Source organism: Falco naumanni, chromosome 3 (assembly GCF_017639655.2).
Source record: "Falco naumanni isolate bFalNau1 chromosome 3, bFalNau1.pat, whole genome shotgun sequence".
In the NCBI taxonomy this organism is placed as follows: Eukaryota; Metazoa; Chordata; class Aves; order Falconiformes; family Falconidae; genus Falco; species Falco naumanni.
In genome coordinates, this window is record NC_054056.1 from 18948430 (window position 1) to 18968070 (window position 19641).

The 19641-nt window shown below is 48.6% G+C and overlaps 1 protein-coding gene across 3 annotated transcripts in view; it reads left to right on the top strand.

The window, feature by feature from the left end:
• The window catches only part of SLC66A2 (solute carrier family 66 member 2), a 65339-nt gene extending 47387 nt beyond the window's left edge, over positions 1-17952 (top strand). For 2 of the 3 annotated variants that reach the window (XM_040586845.1, XM_040586846.1), the window contains one exon: positions 14974-17952. In XM_040586845.1, the coding sequence (XP_040442779.1) occupies positions 14974-15181 (208 nt within the window). In that variant the 3' untranslated portion in view covers positions 15182-17952. Of the gene's footprint in view, positions 1-10156; positions 10450-14973 lie in introns of all 3 variants that reach the window. The other variant, XR_005826880.1, reaches the window with a different exon arrangement.
• The last annotated feature ends 1689 nt before the right edge of the window (positions 17953-19641 follow it).

Below are 19641 nucleotides of genomic sequence, written 5' to 3' on the forward strand. Positions count from 1 at the left end.
GGACTGAGCTGGGCTGTGTATCTTGAAGTCTCAGAAGCCACGGTCCGGGTGATACCCAAGTGTGCCCATCAGTGATTAGCTTGGAAGCACATGGGTCCCCCAAGCAAGGTGGTCTTGCAACATTTGTGCAGCACCCAGTGCACCTGGTTGCCTCTTGCTGGCTGCATGCAGGGTGCGAGGCAGCTTGTCCCTCTGCGAGCTCTCTCTGGAGTCTCCCTGCTAGCCTGGGGCTGGTTTTCAGTTTGCTTGAAAGGAACCTCCTTTCTGCACGTCTTTGAGTGTCATGTTTGCTGACATTGGGTCAAAGGCTCAGAACTTTGTCGGCACAATCAGTTACTCTGCTGACGTGTTGATGTGAGCCCGTCTTGAGGACATCTGGCCTGCAAAGGTTGGATAAGGAAAACCTCAGTATTGCGTTCAGTCAGATTACTGTGTGATGAAATCAAGAAAATAAGAATTTAGCCCCTTCTGTGGCAGTACTGGGTTGGTCATGGAGATCATCCTGTTTTAAAAACCACAAGTCACTGAGGGAGAAACAATTGTCGCTTACTGTCTCAGAAGCTGCTGGAGCTGAGATGCACGTTTTAAGAATGCTTTCCCGTCCAGAAGTGGTTTATGAGGCGCAATGCAGCTGTGAGCTAGTTATGACCAGGTGTTTATCTGAAGCATATCCACAGAAGTGCAGTGTAAAGAGGTAGGAAAGAAAGAAATTGTATAAAATGTATGGTCCTGAGATATTATTTCCTCTTTCCCCCTACACATAATATTAAAATGACTAGAAGACAGTATTTCTTAGGGAGATAAAATTTTATTGTGGGGTGCTTTTATTTGGTACTGCTCCATGGCTTTTTCCTTTATGATGCATGCAGCTCTTTATATACTTTTTTGAGAGGCTTTTGACTTCTGACAACAGTGTTTGTCCCACAGTCAAATCCTGGCTTTATTCAAACTCTGTGAAGATTAATGCAAGCTGCTAGATTTTTCTGCCTACATTGGATTAGCCAGGTACTGTGATGAACGGATGTAGAAGGGTTTATTCAGGACGAGCTAGCCAATGTCTGGCCACCTCCTCTAGTGAGACTTTAAATTCAAAGAGATTGGGCAAGTGCTCTAAAAATGCCACCGCTGGGGTTTCTTGGGGTTTTTTTTAGCCTGAGGGAATTTCTGAATAGAGAATAGGTAAAACAGATCCAGTGAGTGAGTTACTTTGGAGTTCTGCTGTTCAAAAGAAAACAAAATCCTAAGCTAGAGAGAAGTAGCAAGAGCTGTGGATTTCTGCTCGGGCACTAACTGTGCATTAGCTGCTTAACTGCAGAATAAATATAGTTCCGTTGAAGAGAGATGTTAAATGCAATCAATATCTGTTATGGCAACTTTGTTATGTATCTGTGCTTCTTTGGGGAGGTTCAGTAAAGGAGTAAGAGAAACTAACTGGAAAATGACTTAAGTGCTACAAGGAAGAAAACTTAAGATGATGCAGGCAATGGCAGTATTGATTTTTTCTTTTTTTCCGCTCCTGTTTCTCAGTGACAGAAATTACATGAATAAGAGCAAAATGAAAGAACTAGGAGCAGGGATAATGGATGACTACATGAGAGATTTCCTTTTCTGAGTATGCCATATACATAAAGCAGACGCTGGCTGGTGCAGTGGTGACCTGAGTTAGCAGTGCATTGTGTCTGGTCTGGGACTAACACAAGGAAGATGCTGAAGAGAGAGAACTCTTTCCCTGAGGCTTTGGAACTGTAGCCTCCAAATGCTGGTATAACAGGGTCGGCTCTTATTCTTAAAATAGCAGCTGCTTTATATATCAAACGGTCAAAACAGAGAAGGTGGAAGTGGGGGACATTTAGTTTAAGAGAAAAGAATATATGAAAAAAAGCAGAATGGCTTTGCGGATTCATGTCATCTGACCCAACTGAGAAGCAGGTTTTCATTATGGGAAGCATTGTATGGACAATCGTAGGGGACAAAGTTATAAAAGAGAAGGCAGTTTTCAAGAGAATAATTAGGAACTAAAAGGTAAATCTGGGACCCTGGCAAATGGAGAAATCAAGGTATTAAGTGTGAGCCAGAAATACATTGGGTAAATGCAAAATTATTATACTACTAAAAAGTGGTTTGTACTTATACTTAATGTTTTACAGGCCATTTCTCAGTTTCACTGCCTTTCATATTGTACTAAGTTAATAAAAATTGTCTATCGCTGTGCGTACAAACTGCATATTTTAAACTATTCTTACCACTCACTGTAGTTCTGTGATTATATTATTCATCTTCCTATACATCATCCTAAGTGCCATTTCTTTCTACTCAGATCTTTAGTTTTCTCTGTGGGTCTGCAAAAGTCGTTGTCATTGCTTCTGGGACTCCAGCCAGCATTCATGTCATATTCTGGGGAAGTTTTACTTGTTTCATTGTTTTGCTTTGGTGAGATTTCTTCTTTCACTACTGTGGCCCTGATCAGCTGGTTACTATTGTCCTTTGTGGTGGCCCTTATATAAAATAGCCCAGGGTTTCTCATTTTTGGATTTTGCATACACATCCAGGATCGCAGGAGTTTGGAGAGTAGTCAGGAAACAATTCTCATGACTGGATGGACCAGGTTTTTGTACAACTGTAAGGCTTACCACTTACAGCTTCACTTCTCTCTTCCCCTTTTCATTTGTGGTTCTAACAGATAGGAACATCATATTCCCTTCCTGAATCTGGCTGTTTTAAAGTTAAGAGGTTGGAAAAAGTAGTCTCAAGTCCTCGAAAAAATTCTGGTTTCTTTTCCCTTTGAAGTGTTAATACATCAGGAAAGTAAACAGTCTTGGTCTTTCTTTAGTGCTCTCAGGATGAGGGCAGAGTGCTGTCAGCATGTGAACAGATAGAATGAAACCCTTTTGTTTTGATCCCAGGAAGCAAATCGATTGTCTCCTCCACACCCTCTTTTCAGTTACAGCAGCCTGTGATCCGTGCTCCAGGTTGAAGGACCTGCACTTTCTGCTTTGAGTCTGTGGATGTGTGGCCAGCACCGCATTCGCCTCTGTGCTTGCCTGCTGTGTCTCCCTAGAGTTGTTCTTTTAAGGCTTCCAGCAGCACAATATGAGGCTCCAAAGACAGTTCTTTGTGTCCTGTGCACTCAACACATCTGAGAATTTCAGGAACTGAAGGAAGAGGCAGGTGAAAAAACCCAGGAGGTAGTGGGAGACCTTCCTTCCCTCGCCCTCCCAGCACTTCTGACAGTGAGCAGCAGTATCTGCTTCTCTTCAGCATCACCCAGACTGCAGCACAGTGTGGACAGCTAAAGCCCTTGCACATATTGAACCTCTTTCTCATTTTTCTTCCCCTGGGACCTCATCCCATCAGTTCAAAAAGTAAATTCAAAGCAAATATTTCAAACCAAAAGCATTCATCTTTTACAAATAGTTCAAGGCTTCTTTACAGTACTGGGAATAAAGCACTGCAGGCATCTCTAATCAGTGCTCTCCTCAGCTGGTGCTTTTGTCTGTGCCCTGAAAATTATGAATATAAGAAAATGTATTGTACGTCTGTTACAAAAACATTCCATTAGGTTTGGGCACTCAGTTTTCTGCTAGCAGGAAAGTGTCATGCAAGGTGCTTTGCATAGTTATGGTCAGGTCTTGCCAAGTCACAAAAAGTCAGAATTGAGTTTATCATGAAGGCAGCTGAGAGATGAAAGTTTTCTAAAAATGTCTTTTTCCTCTGTTACCTAACAAATTTGAGAACAAAAGTACCTCAGTTCTTGAAATTCCAGCACCTGTGTTATTTTGCCAGAGTTCACCACAGCCAGTTGTGTAAGTGGGGTAAGTTACCACTTGTGCGGTTGCAGAATTGCCTCCCTCAGTGCAGGAGGGCTGAGTGGGATTAGAAATACAGAATGGAGGTAAAATGAGATTTGGGTTTGGAGAAACGTAGGCTGAGTTGCAAGGATGCGAATACCTGTAATGATAATACTGACTGCGATGAAGATCTGTGAAGTGAGCAGGGTGGTGAGTAATTGAAGGGGTTAATAGATGAGGTAGAACAGCAGGAAAGAGAGGCTGGTGGAGCTTAGGCTGGAAAGTGACTTTGCAGGATGGTCAGGAAAGAAAGACGAGAGGTTTTCTGTTACAAGCTGACCTGCAATGGTGCATTTCGTCCCCTGCTCCTCAGACACAGAGGGGCAAGCAGGCAGAAGAGTGGGAAGTGTGGTGACTGACGTGTTGGATAATCTGCCCGAAAACTGAGATGGGAGGAAGTGCTTGTAGCATTCTTTGAGTGGGATGTAGGAAGAAACTAACCTGGTGTCAGAAAAAGCTGTTTCAATGAGGCTTAAAGGTAGGATTTTAATTTATTCTAGGGAGGATGGCCGGGAGTGATACGTGTCTGCATAAGGGAATGGGATTATATGCCAAGAAAGATGTCCTGGCATTGCCAGGTAAGCTTTCAGGATAGTGATGGAAGTCCCGTCCCTTCAGATACTAAATCTTGTATCAGAGATTTTCCTAAATCGAAATTCATAGTGTGCAAAGGGGCAAACGGCAGCAGTTTGGGAATGAAGATCGGTTGGGGGATGTCAGTCCTTTCTGGGCTGCAAAGACCCTACTCGGGCTGAAATTTTAAGATTTGTGTCATGCTACGGTGTATGGGCTGTGATTGTGACGCTTCTGTTTCCACCCCACAGCATTCAGCTCTGCCCTCAGCTGCCGCGGGTTGGGGTGGTGCTGCCGGTGGGACGTGGCTCACAAGGCGCAGGTCTGTGGTGGCACCTTCTGACCAAGCCCAGCCTTCCCGCAGGGCTTTGCTGTGAGAAGCAGCACGCGGGCGCGTGGTGCATCACCGTCACCAGGAGCTTCACACCTGCACCTATGTGCATGCATGTGCGTGTGGAAGCAGAGGGCAGAACCTGGCATTTCATATGAAGACTCAGGTGCTGACATACCTTCATACAGAGCTTGCGAGGGGTTATTTCCTTACAGCAGTAAAGTGCTTTTGAGAAGAATGTGAGCTTTGTTTCCTGCAAAAATCTTAACTTATTTCTAGGCTATAAGCTGACTGGAAGGTAGGACTTTGTCCCTGAGTGAGCACTCTTACTTACACACTAGTGTGTTTGGGGTTGTCATTTCTCCAGTGTTTTTTTAGAATGTGAGAAGCATTTTACTGGCTGAAGGATGTGATTAATTCATGAAAAGTAATGACTGCAATATTATTAGATTTTGTCCTCAGGGGCACTGGCTTTGGAGACCACCACCGAACGCCAGTCCTCTAGAACAAGGTCAGTACCAGAGCTGGGGCCGTTCCTCCTGTATGTGACTGAAGCGACAACTGCAGTTCCCGAGCTGGAATACTAAAGGTGCGCTTGGGCTACGCGCTGCTTACCACAGGAGGGTGAAGGGAAAAATGTGCTCAAATGACCTCAAGTTAAATTGGATGAAGAGTCTGATTTCTTTGTTATCTAGGGCAGGAAAAGAAGAAGATTTAAAAGTGTTAGGGTTTGAGCCTTGGGATGCACAGCTGTGCTGAAGCAAAGCTCTGTTCCCTCCCATTTTTTTATTACCTTTCAATTGAATGTATCCCAGGTTATTTAGAATGACGGGTGGTGTTACGCGGGGACATTGGTTTGCCGTCCCTTGGCAGGGCCCTGCAGGGCGCAGCAGCGGTGCTGCCGGGCTGCGGGCTGGTTTGCTCTGCAGGGAGGCAAGCCGTGGGAAGGGTAGGGTGCTGCTTTCTGGGATCTGCTGCTGGGTGGGGGCTGTGGGGCCGCGGGGAGGCAAGGTGGCTGGTTCAGCTAGCTGTGCCGAGTGGCTGGGGAGTAAATGGGCAGCATGAGAGCACCTAGAGCAGCATTAACCAGCAGCTGTGCCCACAGCTCCATCGATTTAAAGCCTTGAGTGGGAGGCGAGAGACAGAGAAGGACAGATGCTCAAGAGCAACTTCACAAGTGAGATTCTGAAGGGTGGTGTAATTTAGGTGTGCTCTGCACCATTTACGTTAAGCTGACACTACTGTGTGTGTTGGCAGCTGACTGTATTACCACAAGCAGCGTGGGGCACGACTTGCTGCCCCGGCACCCGAGGAAATCTGCTCGTGCTGTGGCAGCAGGTCCTGAAGCTTCCAAACCTGCCAGAAGCAGAGCCAGTCTCATGGGTGTTCGTAGCACATGTCTGAGTAGCCCTGAGCTTTGCAGCCTGGCCAGGACCCGTTCGAGTCTGCAGGCAGGAAGGGCCTGGAGGGGTTCAGGTCGTTCCTCTGATCCACAGAAAATGTATTTTTGTGCCTGATGCAGACGTAGGGGTTGGAGGCTGTTAAGACCTGCTGCCCTTCTTTCTGTAGCACAAGTTGTAGGGTACTAGAAGCATTCTGTAGCTGTTAAGGGTTACCAGCTTCTGGACCCGTACAGACTAAACTTCAGGCATAGCTGCTTGGAGCAGCCGGAGGCCGTGCAGTGACCCTGACTACCCACCAGCCCGTGCTGCGTGCCCTGCAGTTTCCCCGTGACAGACACGTGCTGACAAACACCGGTGTTCGGCTGGGTGTGCCGAGCAGCGTCAAAACACCTGACACACTGCCGCTCTTGGGAGTTCAGGAAGCAGATGTTCATGAAGAAAAATGATTGTCAAATACTTGTTTATGCTATTTTTCCATAAAACGTTGTTTATTTGTGAGCCTGCATATAATGCGTGTAATAAAAAAGAAGCCACCAACAATCAATCACTTGAGGCTGCATCTTTAAGGGTTTGTTTGCCTGATGGTGTTCCAGAGGGAAATCCTCTATTTCATCTTTCCTCAGTGACATGTACAGACCTTGAAAATCACAGGAGCTTTCGGATAGCTTGCTCTTGTATGGCAGCTGGCTGTGGTTTCCAGTGCTCATGGATGCGGCTTTAACTCAACTGCTTTAGCTTGGTTCCAGAGATCCAAAATAAATGCTGGATTTCTCTTGCTGCGTGCCTCTTGACCCCCGCTAGCACTGCGGGCCTGCGCAGCTGGCTCCCTCTGCGGATGGTCAGCGCTGCCCCAGCTCAGGGATTGCTGAGCAGTGAGGTAAGGTGCTCTCTCCGCGGCAGAGCACGTAGGGCTGGTGGAGTTTCACGCTTGGATTCTCAGCTGGCTGTGCAGTATTTAAAAACGAGGTCTGTGCTCACTTACACAGAGTGACCTGTCTCAGCGTATGCACGTTTAGTTTCCAGATTTTCAAACTTGCACTTTGGATAGCTGATCCCAGTGGTGGGTTTTTTTTTTTTTTCCTTTTAATAATTTTTGGCAGGCTAAACAATTTGGTTAGCATCAGGAGAGCTCCTTTTCTGTTAAGCCATATGGCTTTTTGTTAGGAGCAAATGCTCTATTTATTAATTTTTGTTTGTTTTGTGCAGTGTTAAAAATACCATGGCATTTGGGTTTTGTGTTTTCTGGTCTGTGATTCACTGTTGAAGGCAGGCCAGCCTCTGATTGAAGTGCAGTGTTACGGATGCTTGCTGTCTTCTCTAAGTAGACTATTTTGGAGCTGCAAATGGGAGCTGAAAGTTTTCCAAAGCCAGGATGTTATAACTGAATCTGGTTTCTCTTCCAGACATTCCCATGCTGTGGGAGGTAACAGCTTAAAAGGTTGCAGGAGAGATACCTTCTGCACCCACTTCCTCGCTTCCCAAAACCGAATGCAGTGTTCAAAATACTCATTGACAGGCAGTTGTGATGTGGACCTTATTCCTGAAGGAAATACTAGCTTGTCAGCTCTTAAATGATTTTATTCTGCTTTTATATGCCCAGTCAGTTAAAGAACTGTCACCATTTTTTAACATATAAAAGTCGAGTGCTAATACATGAAAAAATGTCTGACACTGTGTCAATCTAAAAACTCACATTTTTGAATCCGCATCCCCTGGGTCTTGGTCTAGCACTTGACCTTGATGTGGGGAAGTTGTGGCCAACTTCACTAATTTTTAAACAAAAAGAGTCCAGGCTAATTACCCTTTTTTTAGTTCCAGCTGCCTGGCATAGAAAGAAAGAAAGAAAAAAAAGCGCGTAACTTTCAAAGTAGATAAAGGTCAATAAATTATATTAATTTTTCTGTTATTGAAAATAACTTACGATTTTTGAGTTCATTGGCTGTCTAAGCACAATTAGCACTAAGTTTGTGTCTGTAGCAGGATGTAATTACATCAGGGCAACACGTACCTCCTGTTGCTATTTGTGCTGAAACGTCTGGTCAAACCACTACAGAATTTCTCAGCGGAAGCCACTGTCTAACGTTTGATTCTCTGTGTGTCTTCCAGCTTGCAGGGTATTTTTGGTTTGTGTGTTAAGCTACAAACATGCAGAGTCATAACGTCGGTGTGAGAAAATCAACAGTGCAAACGGGAAGCGAGTAGCACCGTGTCTGTCGTCTTGTGTCGGTTTTGTGCTAAGTACAGCCCGTGTGCTGCAGGCTGTTGCTCTGCAGCTCTGCAAATGCGCTGCACTTGTGACGGACTTTAATGGATGGTTGCAGCCAGTCTTAAGACAGACTGTTTTACCAGGGAGGAGGGAAGAGGGGGCTTCACTTCTCGTATGTTTGTTTACAAGACCCTTTTTTTGGTAGTTTTTGCCCTTTCGATGAAGGAAGAAGAAAGGTGTAATGACCAAGAAGTGACTAACGTTGAGCAGAGTGTGCAAAGACTCCAGTGGAATATCAGACACTTGAGACTGTTGCAACCAGGTTTTGAGCAAAAGGATGAAGATGCTAAAAAGCTTTGATTTGAGTAGCATTAGTCCTGGATAAAGGGGATTAAGCCTACATATCTGGCTAATCCCGTTGTTTTGTAAATAAGTCAGCCTCTAGTACAGTTTCTCAAAGAAAAGCAACAGAAAGGTGTTGGTTTTTTTTGACTGCACTTTACAAGCTCTTTCTACATTGAATAATTTCAGGAGTGTTCCATAAAAATCACAGTTTGTTGGCTGACTGCAAATACAGTGTACTAATAAGTGTTTTTTACCTCTAGTTGCTGTTACTTCAGAACTAATACAAAATATACAAGGAACCTGAATAAAGCAAGCTGTTCCTTGAGAAAAGGGAATGCTGTTTTTCAGCATGCCATTTATTTATTTAGTAAGTGAAGATTGGTACTGTGTCTTTCTGAAACCTACCACCGGTGGTAGAGAATGGCAGCGCTGTAGGGTATTCTTACATTACCATATTAAAGCCCAGCATTTAGCAACCCACCCCTAGTCTGGTGTCTGCTCAGAAGTGATGGTGTCTTTCTGAGAATTAATTCCAGCAGCTGAATAAATAAGTGCTCTTTCAGATTTTAAGAGTAGTTGAAAAATACCGGCTTTTCCTCTTTGTGGTCAGCTGCAGTTTACACAGACTTGACATTGACTGGTAGTACATTAGCAACTCCTTGTAACAAACTCAGCTGTGAGGAAGGTGCTTGCTTTTAGGTTTGTTGTCATTGGATACTGCAGTACTGATTTACATTACTGGGAAGTGCTATTTTTACTGCAAGTCTGCTCCAGCCTCTGGCAATACCAGCTATTTCAGCACAGTCCCTGCCTCCTGCCCCTCCAGTTGGCATCTCTGTTGTCACACAACCAGATGCTGCCATTCGTTTATTTCTGCCTCCCCAAACTGCTCTGTGGCACTGCTCACCTCTAACCTGCTCACTCATTTGTGCTGCTCCGCTGGACTGTCTCCTCCGTATCAGCGAGGTGAGCAGCTCCTGCCTTCCACATCTCCCCAGCTTGGCTTCAGGCTCTTTCAGGAAAGACGCCGGTTTCTTTACTCCGAAAGCCTGCTTTGCTGCGTAGCCAGTGCTGTGCAGAACAGCCTCGCTCACATGGCTTTGCAGATGTCGGGAAGATACACCATGAAGTTGATCTCTGTGAGATAGGTTGGAAGATTTTTGCTGCTGTGTGGTGCTGTCCAGTCTCGCACAGTGTTGATAGTGGGCCGTGACCGGCTCTTGCAGCGAAGCTTCACATACCTTAATAGCGCAGCATTTTCTCTTGCACCATGGGGCCAAGGGCCAGACGTATGCCCACAGGCTATGATCTGCCAGCTGATGGCACATGGCATTGCAAAGGAGCAGAGCCACACGGAGGACTTGTTGGCCACCACTGGCAGCCTGCATTGGAGCTGCTGCTGTGTCATGTGGCTCTCCAGGACACTCATGCTGTTGCTTTGATCCCACAGATTTTCTGTCACCTGGCACATGGAGTCCTGCAGGGGAAGAAAGCTGAGACTGGAGGGATGCCCCCTGTGATGCATTGGTAGCTTTTTTAAAAATCAGCCTTGCAGATCTTACAGGAACGGACCGCGGCTTCATTCTGCAAATGGAGGTTACAGCAGAGCAGTGGAAGAAGGACTTGGTGTGCTTTCCCCTTTTTCCTCTTCCTTCCCCACAACCAACTGAAAACTTCGATTTCTTTTGGGCAGCAAGACACTCCCTTTTCACACAGACACTGCTCTTTTCTCCTGTGGGGCAGGTAAGAGGCAGCTGTCTGCCCAGGATAGGTTGGTTTCTTTCTTTTCTACCCCAAAAGTAAGACTAATAGCAAGAGTTACCTTTCTTCCCCAAGTGACTGGGTGAGGTTGAGAAGCTGCGGACAAAACCTGGCTTTTCTATCCTGTGTGGCTTCCTTGAAGTGACAGTGATAGCTGCGAGTATGAGAGCAGTGATGGTCACGCATAGTCATGCACGCACCGTTGCATTATTGCGAATGGCATCTGTGTATGCAGCAAGGACAAGGCAGTCGCACAGCCCAAATAAAGGGACGACGACGATGACCATTACTATTGTACCTGAGTGCCTGGAAATTAGGACGTGGCAGAAGCCACAATAGTGGTTTAAATGTCATTCAGCCCCTCTCCCAGCCTCCTGAAGCATGATGTGGTAGTGGGGGCAGGGGCAGCTCTGTTTGCCCCCAAGATGCCATGCAGACACTCGATGGGTTTCTCGGTAAGGTGAAACTTTCAGGCTGTGTGTGCAAACGGGTGCTGGTTGAGATGGGGAAGAGCTGACAGCAGTTGGCGCTTCTCCCCCCCCCCCCTTAGGTGGGCACATGAGGAATGAGATGTGTACTTAATTGCAGAGGGTGCTGGGGGCATTCGGGGATGCTTGCAGACATTACAGTGATGAGGTGGGGGGTCCTGGTCCAGTGCACACCTCTTCTGTGCATTCCCTAGAGCTTCATCCTTGTGGTGGGTTGACCTTGGCTGGACACCAGGTGCCCACTAAGCTGCTCTGTCACTCCCCTCCTCAACTGGACAGGGAAGAGAAAAATGCCTCAACCCGTGAGCCTTTTGTAAGGACAGGGAGGTCACTCGCCAGCTACTGTCATGGGCAAAACAGACCTGACTCGGGGAAATTTATTTATTGCCAATCAGAGTAGGACAGTGAGAAATAAAACCAAATCTCAAAACACCTTTGCCCCACCCCTCCTTTCTTCCCTTCTTCTCGGGCTCAGCTTTGCTCCTGGTTTCTCTGCCTCGTCGCCTCTGAAGCAGCGCAGGGGGCCGGGGAATGGGGGCTGTGGTCAGTTCATTGCACGTTGTCTCTGCTGCTCCTTCCTCCTCGTGCTCTTCTACTGCTCCAGCCTGGGGTCCCTTCCCACAGGAGACAGTCCTCCATGAACTTCTTCAATGTGGGTCCTTCCTGTGGGCTATGGTTCTTCACAAACCACTCCAGTGTGTGTCCTTTCCGCGTATCCTTCCCATGGGATGCCATCCCTCAGGGATGGACTGCTCCAGCCAGCACGGGTCCCCTGTGGGGTCCCAAGCCCTGCCAGCAAACGTGCTCCAGCCCAGACTCCTCTCTCCTCGGGTTCGTGGGCCCTGCCGGGAGCTGCTCCAGCACAGGCTTCCCACAGGGCGATAGCCTCCTTCGGGCATCTCCCTGCTCCAGCATGGGGCCCGCCATGGGCTGTGGGTAGATGTCTGCTCCACCACAGACCTCCATGGGCTGAGAGGGACAGCCTGCCTCACCGTGGGCTTCTCCACAGGCAGCAGTTCCACCCCCCACCCCACTCCGCCTTAAATACACTATCCTGGAGGGGCTGCTGCTGTTGCTGACGGGCTCAGCCTTGGCCAGCAGTGGGTCCATCTCGGAACTTGCTGGTGTGGGCTCCATCAGACATGGGGGCAGCTTCTGGCATCTTCTCACAGAAGCCACCCGTGTGGCCCCCCACTACCAAAACACCTTGCCACGCAAACCCAATACAACCCTGAACGCCCTTGTCCCAGGCTGTACTCCTCCATCTGTCCACCCCAAATTCAGATTGTTTCCAAGGACTTGTGTCCTGAGTTCCCAGGTCTTTTCTGTTCCTGTCATTCCCTGTCCTGCTCCCCCCTTTTTTTCCTACCCCCTTCTCACTTGACCACCTTCTGCTCCTCTGATGTCTCCTCTGCTTTCCTCTGTGGCTCGTCGTTGCCTCTTCTCACTTCTTGCGTGACACTGTCCCCATTTCCCTGCTGAGCTGTTTTTGGTTTCCCCACACTCTTAAGTCTGTGCTGGGCATGCTCCCTCTGTCCGTTCCCAGCCTCTCTGCAGAGCAGCCAGCACTCCCACAGCCACTGCTTTGCGTTAACCCTGGGCTCCGAGAGCCTTGGTGCAGCTGCAGTCCTAAGGTTTTGTAGATGTCAAGTGTTTTGTATATTTTTATTTTGCTTCTTTATAGTACCTTGGTGATTTTCAGGTTTTCTGTGCTGTTTTGTCCAGCTACTGGATAGAGAAGCGTGCGTATTTTTTGATTCAGTGACAGACCAGTGGTGGTAGCTCTTTCAGCTGTTCATTAGGTTCTCTAAAATCATTTTTGCGAAGGACAAGTTGAGGTTTTTCTGCCATGTCCCAGTGAGAACTCCAGGTGCGATGCTGCTTTCCTCGAGTGCCTGGTGTATGAGCTGAAGAGCAGGGCTCTGGAACACACAAAGGCTACGGGAGGGTGCACCAACACGTAGTCAGTGTTGCAGGCTGTTGAGTTCACAGGCGGCTTCCTAACTAAACCCAGAATTGCTTTGGCAAACTGCACAGCAGGTGACACATGGAGAGGTGTGCTTCTAGTGCTTGATCCTGTGGTGCTGCTGAGCTGCACGTGTCCGTACGGCTTCCCCCAGTGATGATTCTTCCTTTGTGGGAGTAAACTCTTTTGTAGGCTGTACGTCTTCTGACAGCCTGTACCTTCTCCTCCACATCTGCACTGCTCTGTGGGGTCACTTTTAAAACCCAGGTAGCTTTCTCCATGGGGAACATGTGACAAATATGCTTCGCACGTAAAATTCCTGTTCCAATATTTTGTGGCGTCTGTGAATTGCCTTTCTGTCAACAGTCAGCAGTTAGTTTGACCTGGCAGGTTTAGCATGTGCTTTTAGTGAGGGTCCCCCACCATGCAGGACAGATTCACAACTGAATTGTGATCAGTTGCTCGGCACACACTGATAAGCTTAAAATCAGAGGATGGGGAATGTTGGCTGCCTGCAAGCAAGGTGCCAGTTTTATTACCTTCAGAGTTTATTGCCCTTCCTGATTAAAATCCCAAACAACCCCCACCATCACCTGTGTCTGTAAACCTCCCTCACGTGTGATGTGAGGTGAGTCGGTGTGGCTGGGAATGCACACAAGGCAGGTGGTGCAGGCTGTGTGCACTGAGCGCAAATCACACTGGGCTCAGCAGTCATTTTCCTTCTCTGATGATTTATTTACATTTTTAGAATGACCTTGGGTGGGAATGACTGCTCGCTCCACCCCATCTCCTTGCCTGCACTTCCACGCAGACCCCCTCAGTGGAAGCTCCCCAGGACTGCAGACCCGTGCCACGCTCCCGGCTGTCCGAGGGGCTCCTCGTGCCTCCGTGTGTGGCGGGGCGGTACGAGCTGGTGCTCTTGGCCGCCCTTCCCATACAGGGGGAGAGTGGGTTCTGCGGCATTTGGCTTATGACAGCGTTGTGTACTTGCGTCCAAAATACAAATTGTGCTAGCTCCCTGCCCGATGTTGGAGAAATGAACATTAAGTCCTACCCCGCTGCATGGGCCTGACTGCATTTGATGAATTGGAGTCAGTGCTGGCAAAATGTAATTGCTTATAATTATGACAAATCATGCGCAGTGCTCATACTGTGAACTACAAAGCTTTTGTCCACTATGGCTTATCCAGCTGCTTAAAAAGCTCTCCTGTTAAAGTGTACAAAGGTGGGAAACAGCCTTCAGGATCTTGTTGTTCACATTTTGTTGAAAGCACTGAAAAAAAAAATTGATCTGTGTGAAGAACTTGCTACTGTTCCCCAGAGTTTCTCCTGGTGGGGGGGAGCAGGAGCTGGACTGCAAGAACAGGGGATGGCTCAGCAGTACATCGAGATGAAAGCAAGGATGGCTATTAAAAGGAAGCCTGAGCATTGCTCTTGATCTGTGTCCTTGATAAAAATCCCTAGTGATGTTTGTCCTTCCAGTAACAGCTGCAGGCATGTTGTTTCCCCTCTCCCTGTGGTACTGGACGACCTGTTTTTTTGGTTTTGTGTTTTCTGTGGTGATTTCTGGTATCAGAAGCATTTGTTTCAGCAGATGCTAACAAAGCGTGTGTGCATGAGGGTGCAGTCCATTTGTCAGTTCACCTCGTGTGAGCACAAAACGGCCTGCACAGGCGGCGGCCGTGGCTCTGGGTGGGCTGCGTTGCTGTGGTTCGTGGGCCGTGCTGTCAGCATGCGGCAGTTCTGTTTACAGAGCACCGCTGAGTCCTGTCCTGGCTGGAGGTTTTAAGCGTTGGGTACCTTCATAGCCACAGGCGTTTGGAGCTGTAATTGCTGAGATAAGAGTGCTGCAGTTGGTGGGGTGGAGAATCTGATCCTCCCAAGTACGGCACTCCTGCTCGGCAGGCTGTCTGCCCTTGGTAGGGGGAGGGGAGTCCCAGCCCACTGCTGGGTATAACCCTGGTGAGATGGGGGGATCCTCTGACGTGGCAGGTCTAATCACCAGCCAGGTTCTTCTCGGTAAATACCCTTCCCCTCTTTTCTGTCTTTCAGTGTCAAGATGGTGCTGATGTGGACCAGCGGGGACACATTCAAGACTGTGTACTTCATCTTGAATCAGGCCCCCTTCCAGTTCTCCATCTGCGGACTCCTGCAGGTTTTTGTGGACATCACTATCCTCTTGCAGGTTTACCTGTACAGCCAGTACCCTCAGAAGCCCGCGTCCCACACTGCGCACCCAGCCAGCACCAAGGCCCTGTGAGGGGCTCGGCGGGACAGGCTGCAGGCCGGCGGCGCTGCAGAGCCAGCCACGGCGGCTCCTCTTCCACTGTAAATACTCCTGTGTTGCCAAGGTGAAAGCAGAAATGAGAACAAGGATTGAAAATCTGGCTGCACTTCCACCTCGGGAGGTTTTATTTTAAATAACTTGCTCTCTCTGTTTTCAGACTTCGCTGTACAGAACTGTTTCTTGGTGGGGGAGGGGCACTTTATTTTTGCATATGTACCTATGAGCCTTATAAATTCACAAATGTTTGTATATTTAATCACAAGGGCTGGATGGTTTGTGTTTTTAATGCTATTTAAAAATGTTACACCACAGAAATAATAGGATATTTTGTTTGAAACTTTTACCTATTTATATAATATAAAGTCTGTATATTAGCAGGAGGTCCGTGGCATATGCTAGCATTCATATCTCCGTGATGTAGGAAGAAGCATTGAAGAGCAAGTGCAGGAGCTTTCTCTTGCCTTGAAGAAGGGTGTCTGCTGAGCAGAGAAGGTGAGGGCGGGAGGCCCCGCGAAGAGGTGAGCAGCCAGAAATGAACCCGCCAGGTGCAGCGTAAAGCATCGGTGCACTAAGGAGTGAATGGCAGGTGTTCACCCCGCAGTGGATCAGCGCTCCACATGAGGTGATGAAGGGGGTCTGAGCATGGACGGTGCTGGAGCCGTGCTTAGAGCAGGCACAGCTGGTCCAGGGCTCAGCCAAAGGAGGAGCTAACTGGAGCCTGCAGGTAACTTTGGTAGTCGTGCTGTGAAGCGATGGGTTTTTTTTGAGCAGCCCGCCCTGCGCCCAGGGCAGCTGTGCTCCTCCAGCTGTGCGCAGCGCAGAGCTGGGCTGCAGGAGTCTTTCACAAACAAGGGCCAGCAGATGCATGTTGCCTGTATCGCCAGGCAAGTACTTCTAGATGGCAATTGAGCCACAAAGGTAAACGCCACTCCACTTCCATTGCCTCAGAAGGGGAAGTGAAAAAGCTTGAGCCAGAGAAAAAGCCGTATCCTGTGGAGCAGGACTAGCATCTGACAGCTCCGTTTGCTGAGGCTGAGATTCACGTTCATGTTATTTAATGCCAAACAAGAACCATTGGGGTATTTCTTGTACTGACTCGACAAGGAAGGGAGACCACATTTTTCTTTTTTCTGTTGCTTAAGATCTTCTAGGCCCTTAGAATAATAAGCAGCCTATACTTGGACTGGGAAAGCTGCAAGAGCAGAGAGTTTATTTATAAACATAGATGTTGTCTATAGTGGCTGTTTGCCAGTGTAGGTCACCGTGCCCTTTCGGAGAACGGCATGCGGCTGGCGGCTGCAGGTGGTGGGGACCCGCAGGTCCTCGGACCCGCAGGTCCTCGCTGCTTTGGGAGGCTCCCTCCCTGCTGCCGGGCGAGTCCTGCTGAGCACGGCAAGGTGTCAGAGCTGTCACAGGTTTTCAAGAATCGCTTTTTTCTGCAGGATTAGCCCAAGAGCTTATGTTTTTGTACTGATGGCAGCAAGTCTGAGGTTTAGTAACTTTAGTGTGTAAGTTAGGTACTTCCCCTGCCTGGTTTTATTTGGGAACCCCGTGATTTGAGTCTGGACTGTCCTCGTTGGTGGCAAAGTGTACTCTGGAGGGGAGGCGTCAGCAAGGCTGCAGCAGTGGTTGTGTGATGCTGGGCTGGGGATGTCTCTCACGTAATGGGGAAGAGCGGGCTGTCCCTGTCCCTGTGCCCTCCTGACTCCCCAGGTAGCCCCGGGCTGACATCGGGGCTCCCACTGCACGTGCCACTTGGTTCTGGAGGACATGGTGGTGGCAGGGGCTGCCCCAAACGCAGGCAGAAGTCCTGCCCTGTGGCCAAGCCCTTTGGCGGGGGCAGTGCAGGGGGTGGAGGGAGGGGTGTCCTCAGGAGGTCCCTGCTGTCCCTCTGGTCCATACCGAACAGAGTATGTTCAGTTCTTTCAGGCCTGAAGTGACCTTACAAAGACTATGTACCTGGCGTGGCAGACTATGAATGTTTTGTTCCTCTCTTTTCTCCAGTGTCCTGGCTGTGTTACAGGAACATCTGGGCTTTTGTCTTTTTTAATTGAAAACTTAACAACTGGCTTCTCCGGTATGATGCTTTAATGAGGATTGTATTTCTACTGTATGCAAACAAAGACCTTCTTGTGTGTTTTAATGGTCTGAAGGGGTTTTTTTAACTTGTAATGATTAGATTTTTGTATATGGTGGTCTTTTTCTAATATTCTATGAAACGGGGATATAATAAATAAATGGCTCTTAAGAAATATACTTCTGTATGTTACAGCTTCACCGGGGAGTGCACAGCTTTGGCCACCTCTTTGGCTTTGAACTACAGGTATTACTGAGGATAAAACAACTGTTGTTTTTTCCTTTTGGGACTCTTCCCTGGGCAGATTCCCGAGTCTGTCACCAGTACCCAAACCAGTGAGCTCTGCAGACCAGTCTCACACCAGAGCTGCAAATGCTGGAAGAGAAGCCAGTGAAACCATGTCCAGGTCATCTTCTGTATGTGGCATTTAGCAAGGTAGGGCTCTTGGCCAGGAACTCTTGAACTTCATCTTGGAAGATGCTTTAGGAGCAGAATATTACGGAACTTTGTTTTTGTTCTTTCATTTAAGTATCTGTATCAATGATCACCTCAGAGAATAAGAAATCAATTACTTTAAATACATGTCTTTGAATGTATGGCACATTTCATGGAGTTTATTTTCTCTGTCAGTTGCAATGTTTTTTTTAAATAAAAATTACCTATTATATATAAATTGCAGTGTGGCTTTTGTTCAGATAAGAGTTGCGAGCTGCTTAACTCGCACTGTAACTCACCTTGTCTGGAGCACTGTCTATAGGAATAATTAGCGTGCTTTTTGTTCCTGATGGGGGGATAATGTCCTAAGGTTGTGATGCAGGATTCCGGATTTCTGTCCCCTGCTTTTGCATCCATCCTGGGGTAAACTTACCCTCATGACCATTTAACTCTTCCATGCTTGTGATGCTCACAGTGAAAACAAATTATTATGTATTATTATGATGTAGTTTTATTATTATTATTGTGTAGCTTTAAAAAAAACCCTGTATCATGCAAACTGCATAATGAGGTCAAAGACTGGACACAGCTGAGGGACATGCTCTGCAGCTTCTGCACAGAAAATGGGGAAACCGAGTGTGTCATCTCATGGCCAGCCACGGTGCCAGGAGGAGCCTTTCCCTGTGACCCAGGACATGGGAGAAGCGAGGAGTCGGAGCAGCCCTGCGGCCAGCGTGGCTCCTGGGCCCTGCCGGGCTGCTGCTGCTGCGTGCGATGGCTGTGGAAACTGGGGAAGGGGAGTCGGTGAGGAGAGGGCTGCGGGCGCAGGGGAGAGACGTGGGGGAGACTGACCTTGCTCAAATGAGGGGCTGAAGGGAAAGGCTCCTGTGGGGGAGGCAAGGAAGGAAAACCAAGACCTGGAAGGGCAAAGGTAGGTAAGTCAATGAATTGCAGGTAAAGGAGGAAGAAGATGAGGGTGGGGAGCAAAACCTGCCTGCTCTCAGAACCTGTGGGCAATGGAGAGCACGGGGGGCAGTGGCCCCAGCGGTTCCTGCAGCAGCCGAGCCTGCTCATTACCCACAGGGGCTGCACCAAATTGTACTGGTGTTACCGGCCGCTGCTCTGGCCTTCACTGAGGGGAAACTAACGGTAGGACCGGCCCTAAATGAAAAAACGGGGAGCCCCTTCTGGACGTGGGCACGCCGGCAGCAGCTCTGGGTGCTGCCGCAGGGCCCGTGTGCCGCTGGCCGGGGCAGCGCTGGCCCTGGGTGCGGGCAGAGCCTCCCTCAGCCGCGCTGGGCAGGCGGCTCCGTGGGCACGGGGTCCCATGGCTGGGTGTTAGGGTGCCTGTACCACGTATGTCGTTGCAAATAATGTTTCAAGATGAAAGGCAAAGTTCTGATTCAGCACTGGGTAGTAGAGCAAAAGTTGGGCCACAGATGCTGTTTGTTAAATTTGGTGGTGATCCTTAACACCGGCTCGAATGCCAGGAAGGTTGCGGGGACCTGACTGACAGCTGTGGCTTTGCTGGTGGCTTTCTGCAACAGAAAGAACATGTTCAGGTGTAAGTAATAAACACGCTGCCTGGGTGCCTGTGCCAGCAGCAGTAAATGCGAGGGGGACTCTAACCAAACGTGAGGCATGCCCTGCGGTGGGGCAGGTCTGCTGCCAACAGCCCTGTGACGCGGCCGGGTCCCACGCAGACAGCAGCGTCTGGAAACGCCCCAACGGCAAATGCAGACTTTGGACCTCAGACCCCCATCCTGCCCCTTCTGCATCGCCCTTTGCATGGAGCCGGCTGGTGCTGGCTGAGCTGTGCTGGGAGACCGAAGGGCTTTGCTCAGCCTCAGGTGGGCCAGCAGAACCGTGCTGGATTTCTCCACCCCAGAGACCCTCCATCCATCTCTCTCCTCTTCCACCC